We start from the raw sequence: 17,373 nt of genomic DNA on the forward strand, positions 1-17,373 counted from the left end.
GTTAGTAAAGGAGGGGGTAAATGGGGGGACTCTCAGACGATTCTGATTAAGAAATCTAAATAGACGTGAAGGGGTATAAGGCGTCAAAAATTTGCTTAGAAAAAGAGGGACATCTAAGAGATGAATTTTGAAAACTAATAAAAGGATTTTATAAGTATATACTGCTGGTTCTTTGAGTTTCTGTGGACGTCGGGACTTACTGGTTGCTCTGTCTACAGCCGGGACTAGGACTACAAGTTTTGTTTTTTTGGGAAAATGGCCATTGTCCTCCCCAACATGCACAAGCCCACCATAAATTCTAATGGAGCCTTTTACAAGCTTCTCTCTCTTTTTTTTTAACAACTTTGGGCTTCTTTTACTAAGGTGCGCTAGCGTTTTTAGCACACGCTGCATTGCTGCGCACACTAACCCCACGCCGCTACATGCCAAGAACTAATGCCAGCTCAATGTTGGCGTTAGCGTCTAGCGCACCCGTCAGCTTAGTAAAAGGAGCCCTTTATGTCTGTTTGAAAACTAGTTCCAGGTAGCCAGTTCAACAGTCAGAGTAGATTTGTGATGGGTGAAGCTGGAACTACTCTATGCTTTTGTTCTATCCCGCATGGACTATTGCAACTCATTATTCGTAGGGCTGTCATCAAAGAATCTACTATGACTACAACGTGCCCAAAATGCAGCAGTTCGCCTACTCAAAAATCTGAACATTCGTGTTAGCAAGTGTGCAAGCTAAAAATTGAGTACATCATGTTTGTTCACATTTGAATATGCACGATAAATTTTTTTTGTTACTATATAACGGTTTTAGAATAGGTAGCATCATAGAAACATAGAAACATAGAGGCAGAAAAGGGCTATAGCCCACCAAGTCTGCCCATTCCAAAGTATTCGCTCCCAAATTTACTCCCTTAAAGATCCCACGTGAGCATCCCATTTACTCTTAAAATCTTTCACGCTGCTGGCTTCAACAACCTGCAGTGGGAGTTTGTTCCACTGATCCACCACTCTTTCGGTGAAGAAGTACTTTCTGGAGTCTCCTTGAAACTTCCCTCCTCTGATCTTCAGCGGATGCCCTCTGGTGGTCGAGGGACCCATAAGACAGAAGATATCATCTTCCGACTCAATGCGACCCGTGATGTACTTAAACGTTTCAATCATGTCTCCCCATCCACCTGCTGATACAGGTTCTTAGATGTATGTTCAACACTGGAAATTTGATCTATCTTAAAAACTAAGAATACTTATACAATATCATACCTTTCGTTTTTTAAAGGCTCCTTTGGTACCTGGGACAGCTTCACAGACACGACTTATTGCTTCCCTTAAAAGAAAAGAAAACTGGTTTTACTATTTTCTGGAGAAATAGTATTAAGTTTTCCTATTTATGATTTTAAAAAACACATCTGTAAGGCTCTTACAAATCTAAAGGTCAACACACGGTTTATGTCCAATCTTTATTGTTCAAGACCTTTTTACATATTATAACAAAGCCAAGAAACCTGCCAGAAAATAAAATTATTTCAAAATCTAAACTAAAATATTAGGCTTGTTGTTTTGCTATACCTCTTGTTAACTTTGATTCTCCTGAATGTAAAACAATTGTGGAACATCAAACCCTGTCATTTGCAGGTCGACCCAATGATGAAACCAGGCCAATGGTCTGGAAATCATTCCTTTAGTTTAACTTCTGAACCAGTAGAAAGCATTCATCATCAAGCAACAGCCCATCTCTCCTTGTCAGGCCTGGCAGAGCAGTGATACCCCTAGGTGTGTGGACATATGTACTTTCTGACTCACTAGAGTCAATACTGAATCAGGCACCATTACAGGTGACGATACACTTTAAGGGCCCTTTTTACAAAGCCACAATAGTGATACTGTACATAGGAATTGAATGGGGATTTACCACAGCAGCATCACTACTGCGGCTTTGTAAACGGGGCCCTAAATGAAACAGGGATTCAAAAAGAAAATAATGTATCATCTTGAGGCTTTAATATCTAAGTTTTTTTCTGAAAATTTTCAACATGCCATTAACTCTAACAAAAATCTTTCTAGTCCACATTAAATTGGAGGAGTTACCATAATTACTTCAAATAATGCAGATAACTAAATTAACTTGAGAATCCAACTGTTCCTACCTCATCCAAGATCCCGCAGGATCCCAGCACCAGTGATCATTCTAGTACCCTACAGACCTGTCAACATCTCTTTCACACCATCTTAAAAAGGACCTCACTTGAGTTTTGGTGATCACCATGCTATCTACTGTATAGTCCCATCAGTCTCTATTTCACACCAGTTTAATGAAGACCTCTTTGAAGCTCTGATGATCATTGTGCTACACTGCAGTCCCCTCAGCTCCTCCTCCACACCAGCTAATGAAGGCCCCACTTGAGTTCTGGTGATCACAGAGCTATCTGCAGTTCTACTCCCTACAGCTCCTCCTTCCACACCATGTTAATGAAGATACCTCTTGAGCTCTGGCAATCACTGTGCTACCTTTGCCGGCTCTTTGACTCTTCATGCTAGAGGTAAGCCTAAAAGAGCATAAACAATAATGCAGCAACAACCAACAGAGCTTGAGCGGTGTTCTCATTTGGTGCAGAACTGCAAGGCCCTGAAGGTGGTGTTGGATGAATGATCATGCTGCTCTCTCCAGCCTGCTGCTACACAAGATGAGCTGCTTAACATAAGAGCAATCTGAGAGGCAGATGTTCAAAAGCATACCGTTTGAGTAAGGCTGGTTTTAGCCAGTCTAGCTTTTGAGTTAGTTTGGTCTTTAATGCACAAAAGGGTTTCAGTGCTTTTACCAATCATGGGAGCAGCCACTGAAAATGCATAACAAGGAACTCATTAGTATTAAAATGAGCACTCCATGTAATGCACATAGAAAGAAATACCCACCTTTTAGCATGAAAACATTTACAGCAGGTCTGAGCTCTCATAGCCTTGCTTTCCTGTGAGAGACCAAAGTTACCTTACCCTTCACAGCTACTACCTGCAGCCTTGTTCAGTGAATAGAATGCACTAACCATAGATCTGTCACCCCACATGCTTCAGGTTGTCTGCTCAGCTCCCAGAAGTGTGTGAGGAAGGGAACTTAGCATGAGAGTATGAGATAGCCCCCAACTTCATGTGTCATACACTAAAAGGACAATTCTATAAAGTAGGCACTCACTCAGTAACATAGTAGATGATGGCAGATAAAGACCAGCACGGTACATCCAGTCTGCCCATTAGTTAAACTCATAGTATAAGATAAAATGAATAACTGTTCCAGATTTTGATCTGTCCTTGACATTTTCAGGGCACAAACCATAGAAGTCTGTCCACTCCACCTCATCCAGATGTGTCTAGTCATATTCGGGGCACTGACCGTGGAAGTTTGCCTGGCATTGGCCTTTCTTCCCAATTATTGGAGTTACCATCTAAGCACCGCTAACTTTTGTTTTGATTCCATTCTCTTTCTATATAGGAATCTGTTTATCGCATGCATTTTTTAAAAAAATTCTGTTGCTGTTTTCATCTCCAACCCCCTCCCCTCCCCCACACACACATACATGGAAGGACATTCCAGGCATCCACTACACTCCTCATGAAAAAAATACTTCCAGTCTGCCCATTAGTTATTCTCATTAAAAATATATGATTAAATTAATTTGTCTCTTTTTTGATATTTCTGGGCCATAGACTAAAGTCCACCTAGTATTGTCCTAGGTTCCAACTGCTGAAGTTGCCATCTAAGCTCACTCTAGCCTATCCAACCATCCCGTTGTTTGCAGGATATCTATGTAAAGTCTATCCAATAACGTCCTCGTGTTCCAAGTTAGTGGAGTTCCCATTGATGCCCTCCCCAGCCTATCCTACACCAAATCACCTTATATGGGACACACAGCGTACAAGTCTGTCCAATACCGTCCTTCTTCAGTTTATACTATTTTTTTTTTCTAATTAGAGATCTTCTGTGTTTATCCCACGCTTTTTTGAATTCCATCACCATTTCCCCCCACCAGCCATGGCAGTAACAGCTCTGACGCTAGGAATTCTATGAGCATCGGAGCTGTTACCGCCATGGCTGGCGCTAAAAACTGCACTATGGTTTTGTAAAAGGGGGGGTAGTAAGTTAGGTGCCTAAGAGGTGTCTAACTCTGGGCGCCTGTTATATAATCAGCCCCAATTTGTTTATATGAAAATTTTGATATTTTTTAATGGGGATAATATGATATACCCCCTTTTTTGTGGTTAACATCAAAGTGGTTTACATATTATATGCAGGTACTTATTTTATACCTAAGGCAATAAAGCCCAAGTCACAAATTGCTGCAGTGGGAATTGCAAGAACCATTAGGCTACTCCTCCACTCCAAACAAGCTATCTCTCAGTTATTTGCAATAAACATATATAAAATATTTTAGAAAGCACACAAACAATATACAGTGCCAATGTAAAAATCAGACAGAAAAAAAAATAATTTCAGAATAAAACTAACATAAATAATCCTTCAAAGCCTTCACAAAGAAAAACTTGTTTAACCCTTGGCAGAATTTCAAATAATCTGACGCACTTCTGATGTGTTTTGGCAGTGTTTTCCACAATTATGGTGCCATCCATGTAAATGAACATGCTGTTTATTGTCTGGGAACTTCAAGAGAGCTTAGCCTCTACTGTAGAGCAAAAAGATCTACTAGGCAAGTAGCATTCAACTGCTGATTGAAAGAATATAGGTTTCTATGATCTTGGAAACAAAAGGCAGGTTGGAGATAGGATTATAGCTAGTCACAATGTTTGGATCCGAACCATGTGTCTTCAAGAGAGGAGTGACAACTGCTTTTTTTCCAATCTGAGGGGAAGTCACCAGTAGAGAGACTATTATTGACCATTGATAGTAATGGTTCAAGAAGAGGTTCAACTACCACCAGCATCAGATACAACAGTTCAAGGCAGCAGCTCACTTTGCTGCTCCCCACCCTTCCCTGTGAGGTCAGCGTCTATCAACAAGAATAAAATCCAGTCAATGTCTTAACTACTGAAAAAAAAAGTTTCTTGGAAGATTCAAAGTGGATTAAATGTGTTTAGCCAAATAAGACTTATTTGCTTTTAAAATAAGATTAGGTAGTGACTACACATTTCCTAATATTTAGCCAGACTATCTGGAGAAGTCATTCCTTCCAAAACAATCATTGTTTTACTGCACCATACAACATTATTCAAATTTTGAATTGCAACTCATTTAAGCAGGGCAATAATATTCAAAGATACATTTGAGAAATCTGAGATGCAGTGTGGTAGCATGATATAACTACTTTAAAGTAATGAGATGACTACTTCCATCTCAGAAACATTTTCCTATTTCCCTTATAGATTTATTTATACTGCTTATATGCTAAGGGGCTCATAATAATTTTTTTTAAAAAGTCTAAAAAGTGGCCTAAATGGGTGCTTGGATGATCAAAAACCTGGCCTGGCCTGGTTGGCCCAGGCACCTCAGGCCCCACCTGTGGGCGGGATTTGAGCCGCCTGGGCCAATCAGGCCCTAAGGATGGCTGGCCTGCCGGACGGATGGGCTTGGTACCCATTCATCTGGCCAATGATTTGAAGGTATGGGGAGGGGGATTGGGGGGTCGAGGGGTCGATGGGGGAGTCTTGAGGGTCAGCGGGGGGGCGATCGGGGTTCAGGGGGAGTTCATGGGAGGGGGGTGCATTGAGGTCAGGAGGGCCTGGAATCCCTCCTGTCTGTATCTTAGTGGGGGTGTGGGGTAGGGGGTTTGCCTGGACAGGAGGGCTTGGGCTCCCTCCTGCCCACTCATAATCAATGGGGGTAGGGGGGGTTAAGGGTGCCATGGGGCAAGAGGGCTTGGGCTCCCTCTTGCCCCGATCTTAGTTGGGGGTTCGGGGTGCCACGGGGCAGGAGGGCTTGGGCTCTCTCCTGCTCGGATCATTGTAGGGTGGGTGGATTCTGTAACTGGTGTTCTTTTTGACAGATACCAGTTACAGAATCCAGCTTTTAGGCGAAGGACTGGCTCCTCCTTCGCCTAAAAGCCCTTGTCTTGGGCGTTTGGGACTTAGGCTTTTTTTAGGTTGATTATATGGTGTAAGTTTATACGTAGTGTGGTCTGGACATTTAAACAGCTGAACGTAGAGGCAGGCCATTATCAAAAAAACCTCCTTTTGTACGTTTTTTTTTGATAATGGACATTTTCCCTGCTTCTACTTTCAGCGTTTAAGGCCTTAGGCCAAAAGGGGACTTAGACATTTTTTTGGATTATGCCCCTCTACGTATTTTCAGTCCCTAGAAGGCTCACAATTTTTTTAAAAAATGTAGAGCTGAAGAGGGTGAAACCAGGTCCATTCTCAGCCCACTATTCTAACCATTACGCTGCGCCTCTGTTCCATAAGGATGTCTGTGTGGCCATTTTATAAAATCTTTTGGAGGGGTGGCTGACGCCGGCGCTAATGGGGGGGACCCTTGATAAAGCAAGGTGCAAAACATGTTGGGTCTGATCCTCCAGCCGGAATATCGTTGAAAGAATAAAAACTTCATTACGATAAGCTTCACTACGATAAGTTTTTTGATCTAATTAAGAACATAAGAACATAAGAAGTTGCCTCCACTGGGTCAGACCAGAGGACCATCCCGCCCAGTGGTCCGCTCCCGCGGTGGCCCACCAGGTCCTTTGACCTGTGAAGTGATTTGACCATTTTTATATTCTACCTCTGCTTCTATCTGTACCCCTCAATCCCTTTATCCTTTAGGAACCTATCCAAACCTTCCTTGAACCCCTGTACTGTGGTCTGGCCTATCACAACCTCTGGAAGAGCGTTCCATGCGTCTACCACCCTCTGGGTAAAAAAGAACTTCCTAGCATTTGTTCTGAACCTGTCCCCTTTCAATTTCTCCGAGTGACCCCTAGTGCTTGTGGTTCCCCACCGTTTGAAGAATCTGTCCTTGTCTACTTTCTCTATGCCCTTCAGGATTTTGAAGGTTTCTATCATGTCCCCTCTAATTGAGATGAACTACCTGATATGAGATACTCTACTTTTTGGAAAGTTAAATTATTGAGCACTGAGCACTTAAAGAAAATTGATTTATTTATTTAAAATTAACATATGAACTATTAGAAGAAGAAAAATTGGTGTAATGAGCCAGTGATGATGTGACCACATAAAGCTCACCGCAATGAAAGTTTATTGAGGCGGTGGAGTGGTGGGGCTGAGGCTCTAAAACAATAGAATGTTTAAAGAAAAAAAATTTAGTGTGGATACTTTCCAGATGAATTGTTGTAGATTTGTAAATTCATCCCCTCTGGAAAAAGAACAGTTAAAGTACATCTTTTTGGACTGTGGACTTAACATTTTATAACACAGATATTCCTATGCTACAACAGCAACGACCATGTCCCTTAATTTGCAGGTTCAGAATTTGGAGATTTCAGTTTGTAAACTGGATGTTCGTGTTGGACTTCGCCAGCATATGGATGTCCATGTCTCATGTATTTTAGAGCAAGTTGTACGTTAGCGATCCTGGTCTAAAATACTAGCACAACTGGCATTGTACCAACCTGGAAATCTTTATTCTGAGTTGGAAGTCCTTTCTAAAAATGCCATTCCACACTTACTTTGCACACGTACTTCTCATATAGTGTCCATTATGTAAGAATGGCACATGCTAAACAGAAAGGCATATGCATATACTAATAGCAAAAAGGATACCCAATATAAAACACTACTAAAAAAAAAAATAAATATATATATATATATATACACACAAAAAATGTCACTGGCCAACAATCATTTTGGTGCCTCAAATGTTAGACCTGTTTCAAGGTATATTTGACCTGCTGATTCCAAAAATAGCGTCAGTTTTCTCCTATCAGCTCTAGTTTTTGAGATACAGATCAGATCTGTGCCATATACCACTCTTCACTCTGCTCGCCCATTAAAAATTCAGTGTATTTTAATGTAGTGTTTAAATTAATATCTTATAAGCATGAAGGAAACATTAAAAATTAAAAGAAAAGTATACAACATGAAAATCTACTTATTTCATACCAAAAGCACAAGTTTATGATATAAACTGTGCAGTCATTTGACACACAAGAAGCTCCTTTTGTAAGATTTCTGAGAGTGGAATCTACCAGGACAATCCCGCATAAGATTCCAACCAGAGAATGATACGGAGACAAATTTGTCCCTGTCCCCACAGGAACTCAATTTCTCCATCCCGTCCCCGTGAGTTTTGTCACTGTCCTTGTCCCATTCCTGTAAGCACTGCCTTAACCACACAAGCTTTCAAACACTTATGATTTTAAAGTGTTTGAGGCTTGTTTTGATAAGGACAGTTTGCAGGAATGGGGCAGGGACAGTAAAAGAACTCTCTGGGACAGGATGGGAAAATGAGTTCCCATGGGGACGAGGAAAAATTTGTCCCCATGTTATTCTCTAATTCCAACAATGGTCTGCCATCATGTGTGGTATCTGGCTTCCATTGTTGTATGTCTTAGTGAAATCTTTCACTTTGCTCTTCGCTTAAGTCACCAAATGACCACTGTGTCATCAACAGCTGCCTCGGGACAAAATTTCTTCCTTACATGCCACAAAATTGTTTTGGCTGCTCTTTGGCCTTTTCTTAAGTTTTGAAATATTTTGAAGCCTCTTAGGTGCAGTAACTACATATATTAGAGAATACACGTTTATTAGTGGTTTTATTTTCACATGCTTGGTGTATGAGTTGATATATAATTTTTGAATAATGTGTGAGCCCTCCAGGGACATCTAAAAACCTAACTGTACTCCATTACAAAAGCTCTCAGGTTTGCAGGTGTCTTCTATCTATTGCAGTGGTCTCAAACTCAAACCTTTTGCTGGGCCACATTTTGTATTTGTAGGTATTTGGAGGGCCGCAGAAAAGATAGTTAATGTCTTATTAAAGAAATGACAATTTTGCATGAGGTAAAACTCTTTAGAGCTTATAAATCTTTCCTTTAGGCTAAGTCTTAATAATAATATTGTCATTTATAGCTAAAGAGACATATGATCAAGAAACTGTTTTCGTTTACTTTTGTGATTATGATAAACATACTGAGGGCCTCAAAATAGTACCTGGCGGGCCGCATGTGGCCCCCGGGCCGCGAGTTTGAGACCACTGATCTATTGGGACAGTTGGTATTTTGTGGGTTTTGGAAGACTCACAATTTCCACCACATGTGTACTAGTTAGAGTGGAATTTGACCCGGGTTCCTTTTTCTACAGTCCACTGCAGTGACCACTAGCCTGTTCCTGGGATCAGCTTACTGCTCTGATAGCAATAGCTAGGGTTACCAGATTTGCGCGTGATATTACTGCCCCCTACCGACATGATTTTTACAGAAAGTTTTTCAAAATCCGGACAAAGTGCCGGGTTTTGAAAAGCCATCCAGATCCCCGGACATGTCCTCTTATTTGAGGACATGTCCGGGGATCTGGGGAGATCCAGACGTCTGGTAACCCTAGAAATAGCCATAATATCTGAAACTGTCCTAGAAGCTGGTATGTACTGTCACATCTTTTGGAGGAGGGAGGGGGGTCAGTGATTACTGGGGAATTAAGAGGGGGGGGGGTCATGCCTTAATCCCTTCAGTGGTCAGCTGATCAGTAGGGTACCTTTTTGTGACTTTAGTCATAATTGAAAGAAGTTCAGATTCAAAGTTCCAATTTTTACCCTAGACATTTTTATTTTGTTCCATTATCTCTAAAAAAAAATGTCCAAATTTTGGGTCTGCCCAAATCTCATCCAAACTACTCCCCCAACATGCCCCCAACAAGACCCCTTGTGATTTAGATGAACTGTGGAGAAAACCATCTCAAATCTGAAGTTTGAAAATCATGACGTTTGGACATTTTCCCATGATAAAATGTTCATCTGCCCCTTTGTGCCACTTTAGAGACATTTTTCTCTTTTGAAAATGGACGCCATAATGTAGCCCAAGAATTCTTAGTAAGAAGTAACAAGGACATGCAGGAATTTGTATAAAGACACCCCAATACTTATATTTTTCAGAAGAACTTCATATTTGTTACCTAAGAGCCCTTAATATTTATTTGCCTGCTAAACAGAGGTTACAGCATGATCTTAAAGTAATGCACCTACTGAGCAAAATCAGAAACAGTTTGTTCATGGAAATTCCCCAGCATACTGAGGACACAATTAGTGATTAGAAGATGGATAGGTCGCTAGGCAACAAGAAGTGAGAGACAATAGGTATACAGCATGCCTGTAAAGAATAGGCTTTAGAAAAAGATCAGTTAAGGTTAAATACATATATTGTATGATGGCCCAAAGCAGTAAAATTTACAGGAGCTCACATACTCCCCTTCACAACCCCACACCCAATTATTCAGCACTATTTGATCAGTCAGGAATGGCTTCTGGGCGGTTAAATAGCATTTGGCTAGCTAATCGCTAATATGCAGTGGGAGATAGCAGTTATCTCCACTGAATATTTGCGGTTAGCAGCTACCTGTTAACTTTCTATGTCATGAGATTTAGCCGGCAAGCTGCGAATGTTTAAGCATTGGCTAAGTGTAGTGGTCAAATTGGGCTACATAAATAACAGGCCTGTCTTAGGTGTTGTAAAGTGCCTCCTTAGACTCGATGAAGGCATCTAGGCGTATATTATATCTTTTAAATGATATTTTAATCATTTTAAAATGGCTTTTACCACTTAAGTTAGGCACCGGTAGGGCGCCTACTACACCTAACTTAAGGCGCCATTTATAGAATATGAGCCTTCAGGCTTATTAGAAGCTGGGCTGAGCAAGATGAATTTAGTACTTTAAAAATTCAAGGGTAAATATTCAGCCAACAGTTGTCAGTGTTTTTTTGGCTGCTTCCAGTATTATCCCTGGATATTCAATGCAGCGTCTAGCAAACACTTAAGTGCAAATTCAGCACTTAACCACATAAAGATAGGGCTGAGTTTTGTGCAGTCCTATTTATGCGGTTAAACACTGAATATCCGAACTTAACTGCATAACTTCACCCTTGGACTGCCCACAAGTTGTCCAGTTTTGGCTTAGGCACTAAGCGTGGATATTCAGCGGCATTAACCAGTTAGGTGCTGCTGAATATTTGTGGTTAGCTTTGGACAAGCAATTCAAACAGCCAGGAACATTGAATCCTCAGTAGCCATGGAATACTTATAGTGTTTGACTAGAAATACGTTTGCTGGCAGCCTATTAAGCCACAGTGGTCAGCATTTGTTTTAAACACTGGCCACTGCAATTAACTTATACCGAGATATTCAGTGTCAATATCTAGGTATCAGGCAGGTTTAGAAGTTACCCTTTAACAGCAATAATAAGTGCCTTTATCCAGCTAAGCTTCTGAAGAGCATAGTGTAACCTGCTACTTCCCCAAGGTGAAATTCTCAACAATGTAGTCGCGTTAGCCGAGAGTATAATTTAATTTCTTTAGGGAAGTAACAGATTAACATTTAAAATTTCCTCATCTCATAAATTCAATACTGGGATAAAATAAATAAATAAAAGAAACCCATCAACACATCTGATAAGTGCAATAATTTTTAATGTAACTTTGCACTTCAACTTTGAAAACACTAGATTTTAAAATTATGTTGTATACAATAATAATAGAATGATTTCATTATTGTTTCAGAAACTCTAAACCAATATTTTAGGATTTTCAGTTTTAAGAACTATTTATCAGATAAGTATTTAAGCTTTCTGTTCTCCCTCAAAATTTAGCTCCAACTAAACAGTCTCTAAGGGAACTGATACTTTGTTTTTCCTTTTTTTTTCCTTCTCTTACAGTTTTTCTGCCAGATGGATCCAGGCAAGTAGATTTCTGATTTTTCCTTGTTTTCAGGTTTGACTCTCTTGCGTTGGTACATTTTTCTTTTGTGTTCTTGCTTGAAGAATCTCCTACTCCCTATCTATAAAAAACCAAAAGGAAAGAAAAACCTTTCTCTAACTGAACATAAATATTTCCCTATAGCTCGTTACATTAACGGGTGCTAGAATATATGTGTGTGTTTCTTTATTTCTTTCTCTTTCCTTAGCCGCTTTCTGTATTTCTGTCTTTCTGTGTTTCTTTCTTTCTGTCTTTCTTTTTCCTCGGCTGTCCACCACCACCCCTTGCCTGCTCCCCCTGTCCATTCTCCCTTCCTTTTACCTCCCCTGTGTCCACCACCACCCCTTCACTGCTCCCCTTATCCAGCAGCAGCCCTTCTCCCTTTGTTTTACTTCCCCCCTGTCCAGCAGCACCTCTTTCCTGCTCCCCCTGTCCAGCAGTAGGCCTCCCTTCCTTTTTCTTCCTCCCCCCCCGGTCCATCAGCACCTCTTCCCCTGTCCAGCGCTTTCCTGCTCCCTTTGTCCAGCAGTAGGCCTCCCTTCCTTTTTCTTCCCCCCTGTCCATCATCACCTCTTCCTATTTCCTGCTTCCCCTGTCCAGCAGTAAGCCTCCCTTCCTTTTTCTACCCTCCCCCATTCCATCAGCACCTCTTCCCCTGTCCAGAAGCACCCCTTACCTCCGTTCGCGCCTGCCTTCCGTCACAGCTGCCGACAGCCGCCATGGCCTGCGGCGCCGACAGCCGCTGCAGCCTGCAGGCGCTGACAGCTGTCGAGTGCACCTGAAGCCGATAGCTGCCTCAGTAACATTTCCGCAATCCCTGCCACCGCCACTGCATGAGAGGCCCATGGGACCGAAGGCGGTCAATGTGTCTGGGGCTCAGGAGGAGGAGTCCTGGTGTCGCGGATGCGCACTCCTGCCAACCACTGACCTACAGATCAGGGATCAGGGAACATGTGGTAAGAGTGCGCATGTGCGCTTAGCATTTTATTATTATAGATACTAAACCTTCTTTTAAAAAAAAAAGATAATTCAATTTCCCTAAAATTAATCCCACCTACTTTTTTAACCAAGGTTTAATTAAAATTTAATACAATTTCTTTACAGGCTCTATAAATATCCAATAGCAGTACACAGCCCTGCCAGCACTAGTGCCCGGTTCTAATTAGAATCTTCAACTCAAAACAGTTTTTCTTTATGAAGGCTTTAGTCACATCAAACAATTTTTTTAAGTATCTTCAACAAAACTGCTAATTATCAAATGATATCTGATATCTTCAGGATAATTACTCTCACCTCAAGTAAGTTTTTCTAAAATAAGAATTCAGTTAACCACTTCTAATAAACTAATGTCACAGCTGAAATGTCATAAAATCCATGTCACAGCTCAAATCCAAAAATTTCCAAATCAAATCAAAGTTACCACAATGAAAATTTATCTTTAACAACCAATTTTTCAGAGACAACATACAACAGACACCTGTCTCTTGCCAACAAACCAACCCAACAGCCCACCTTGGCAATTTTAGAACTGCTGTCCAGAATTCTAAAAGTGACACGTACAGCTCAAAATTCTTAAAGCTACAGGAATACCTTTTTATTATTATTATTTATTTATAACCTTGGTTACAATAGGATAGGTTTTTTTTGCTGTCATAAATAATCCAGACAGTTGTCCAAATGCTGACACTTAGGGCTCCTTTTACTAAGGTGCGCTAGCGTTTTAAGCGCATGCACAAAATTACCGTGCGCTATTCCACGCGGTACGCTTCTAGAATAATGCCAGCTCAATGCTGGCATTAAGGTCTAGTGCGCGCAGCAATTTAACACGCGCTATTCCGCTCGTTAAGGCCCTAACACACCTTAGTAAAAGGAGCCCTAAAATATCTCTGCTGACTGGTTAATTTCCAGCTCAGTCCAGGCTGCATTTTGGACTCTCCCACACTATTCAGATAGCACTGGGACAGTTTGGATATATTTTTAGTGGCATTCGTATCTAAATAATGAATACTGGCAAACTAAGAAAACAGAGTGGAGGGAAAAAATGACAAACAAACAAAAAAAGTCCTCTCCAAAATTATGAAAGATCTAACATCATCACTTCAGACTGGAGAAAAAAGACTTCCATGCCAAAGCATAAATTGGCTGATAGGGAACTCTTATAAAAACTAGGTTCTCAGCTTGAACATATCAACGGTCCTAAAAAATACTGCAGGTACTAATAATACAGATTTAACGCAATATTCTTAGCTATTCATAGTCCATTACCCCTAACAATATCCTAATTAAACATTGGGGCAACTTCCAGAAAATCTTCACATTTAATAGAGTTAGGGTTACCAGATTTTGGGCTGCGAAATCCTATCTCTCCCTCCCCCTAAGGTCAGAATATGGGCTTTGGGAGACAAAGAATCAAGATAAATTCCCCACACCAACCCCCCCCCCCCTACCTTTTCCAATGTTGAAATGCAGATTGAGCCCCCCCTAATCTCCCATAAAAACAGTGTATGAAATTTATTCCTCCACTCCCAATATGTGGGAAGATCAGAAGATATCCAATGTTGCAGAATACAACGGTGACCAAGAAGAAGAGCCTTACGAACAAAAAGTTTCTTTCCTCTACTCAGCTGGACCAAAAAGTGTATCCTATCCAACAAAAAAGGTACACCAATGTTTGCGCGCAGGACAAAAGAGCTCTGACAAAGCTGTGCCGACAATTGCGTGCAGGGATGAATGTGCGTCACCGCCTGAAGCTACTCTGACCATTCTCATTAATGCTGTGAGGGGGTGTGTGGGGAGAGCCCCCCAGTACACTAAGAAATACTCATGCATACTTTGAAGGGAATGCCCCCCCACACTGTCCCTCAGAGCGGAAGAGCTGGTGTTCAGGAGGAGAGTGGGACTTTTTGGAGTTTTGGGGGGTTCCCCCCACATACCCCTCAACGTGAGCGTATTTCTCAGTGTAGTGGAGGATCCCCACACACACACCCTCACAGCACTAACGGCAACGGTCAGAATGGCTTCAGGTGGTGGTGCGCATTCGTCCCTGCGTGCAATTGTTAACGCGGCTTTGTCAGCGCACCAATGTCCGGCGCGCTTATGACGGGTCACCACAAAAATAGCTGAGGCATCGCATGACTTTCCCATAAACCAGCATTTAAATAGAAAAAGAACTTATCTGAATGAAATCAGTTTGTCTGTCAATGATTCACTATTTCCATTGATCCATCCCCTTTGTTATTTTGGAGTTCCTTTTCTAATTTTATGTTTTTAAAATTTTGTTAATCACTTTGATCCATGTGTTGGACTAAGCTGTATATCAAACGACAATGAACATAAACATAATCAAACATTTTAGAAAATGTCCAGGGCACAATTTGGCTGTTTGGGGATAAACATAGAAACTGACAGCAGAAAAGGGCTAAGGCCCATCTAGTCTGCCCATACCAATGTCCCACCCCCTAACTCCCGTTTTAAAAATGAATAAGGATGGAAGCATGACCCCCCTCATACTCCCTCAAGGGTCTGACCCACTCTCACCCCCCAAAGATGTGAATGAAATTGTGCATATCTGCCTGTTTGGAAGCTGCAAATGTTACAGACAGTCCCATGACAGCAGCAAGCAGGTCTGTGGAGTAACCTGGTGGTCAGTGCAGAGGACTCCAGAGAAGAGGTCCCAGACCCATATCCCGCTCTAACTACTACACTTGTGGTGGAGAGTATGAGCCCACCAAAATCTGCCATAAATGTACTGTACCTACATATAGGTGACACCTGCATCCATAAGGGCTATAGGGATGGTAGACAGGAAGGTCCAATAGGTTTTGGAGGGCACAGCATACAATGTAAAGGGTTCTGGTGAGATGTGTATGCTAATGTCACAACAGTTCCCCCTAAGGTGCCCCACTGCTCTGCTGGCATGTCTGTGTGGCCAGTCCACAGTAGCATAAATGGTGGCCCCTCTTACATCCAAATGGCTTGGGTTTGGAGGTTTTGCATTTGAACGTTTTTGTTTACGAAAATGGCCATAAAAATAGATGCACTAAGGGCCATAATATCTAGATAGGTGATTTTTGAATAATAAGTTAGATGTTTTACGGTTTCAAAAATGACCATTATCTCTACCAGATTTTTGGACGTAGTTCACTAAAATGTCCAAACTCAAACTTAGACGTCATATCTTAAAAATGCCCCTCAAAATCATATTTCCTACTTGTTCTCTGGTGATTTTATTATTTCAATCATTTGGTCCCAATCTCTGGTTCTGCTTTCCTTTGTCTCTGTTCTTAACTCTGTTTCTAGGGCCTCTTTTCTATTTGCTAAATCTTTTTCTCATCTCCTTTTTTCTTCAGTGCCAAACAGACATAAAGCAGGAAGTGATTATTCCTATTCACCTTTCTTCAATTTTTCTGCCTCCTTCTCAAATCTATTTTTGCCTTTCTCTTCCCTTCATATGCATTTCTCCCCTTCTCCAGTCCCTATATGGGCAGCCTATTTTTCCTATTTCCTTCCCTATATATGAATTGCAGCCTGTCTCCCCTCTTCCCTTCCCTATATGTGTAGCATTTTCCCTCTCCCATCCCCATTTTCTCCCTGGGGTCCAGTATTTTTTCCTACCTATTTTCTCTCCTTTCCATCCCCTTGGGTTGGTTTCTCTCCTCTCCACAACAATTCTTCAAACTTTGTTACAGTGGCAGGAAGCAAGTCCTCTACCCACCTCAAGGCTTTCCTTTTGCTGCATCCCTCCAAGGTGGCAAATAAAAATTTCATCAGAGGGAAGGACCCCAGGGCTTGCCAGAAGGCCTGTTCTAATTGCTGCCGGCAACCTCAACAAAGTTTGTAGAATCGCGGTTCGCGATGGAGAAAATGACCATCCCTAGGGGATGGGAGGAGAATTAGTGACTGCATCGAATAGGCAGCCGGTGGCTCAATTGTTTGGGGAGTCTAAAGTGGGTGGGCCATGATGGGGCCCGATTCCTTAACTATGTGATAAAACATGCAGAAAGAAAAGATCAGTAAAATAATTGCAGATAGTAGATATCATAATAATGAAATTTAATAAAAGGTATCAAATACTGAGGAATAAAATGAAAACCAAAATTAAATAGTGCAACCTTCAGTAAATATACATAGGTCTCTTAGGCAGCTGAATTAAAATGGATTAATAAAAAGTGTCAATAGATAATGCTTACATCTCTCATGCAACTAGTCTGCCTCCTTCTCTCTCACTTCTCCCCCTTGCCTGCAGCTTATTTGCCTCTCTCTTTATCATATTAACCCTCTCTTCCTCTCCTACATTGCACCTACCTTTGGCCCATCTGCTCTTCTCTCTCACACATATATCTCCCCTGTCTTGATTTTGCTGTCTCATGAGATTGGAACTGCAAGGTCAACAGGTTCTTCATGAACCTCAGATTGCTCAAAGTGTCTGAGAGCTCCATGAGTTCACAGTGCAGTTGGAAGGCATGGAGGGGCGGGGACAAGGAAACCGCTAGACACATGGTAGTGGAGGGAAGAAATATACTGGACCG

General features: G+C 41.5%; 1 protein-coding gene across 1 annotated transcript in view; it reads right to left on the bottom strand.

Annotated features, from left to right (window-relative positions):
- SHC3 (SHC adaptor protein 3) overlaps nucleotides 1-17,373 on the bottom strand; it is a 181,574-nt gene that overhangs the window by 62,475 nt on the left and 101,726 nt on the right. Inside the window, exon 3 of the mRNA XM_033928749.1 lies at nucleotides 1,252-1,315. Coding sequence (XP_033784640.1) covers nucleotides 1,252-1,315 — 64 coding nt within the window. The remainder of the gene's footprint in view (nucleotides 1-1,251; nucleotides 1,316-17,373) is intronic.

This window comes from Geotrypetes seraphini, chromosome 1 (assembly GCF_902459505.1).
Source record: "Geotrypetes seraphini chromosome 1, aGeoSer1.1, whole genome shotgun sequence".
In the NCBI taxonomy this organism is placed as follows: Eukaryota; Metazoa; Chordata; class Amphibia; order Gymnophiona; family Dermophiidae; genus Geotrypetes; species Geotrypetes seraphini.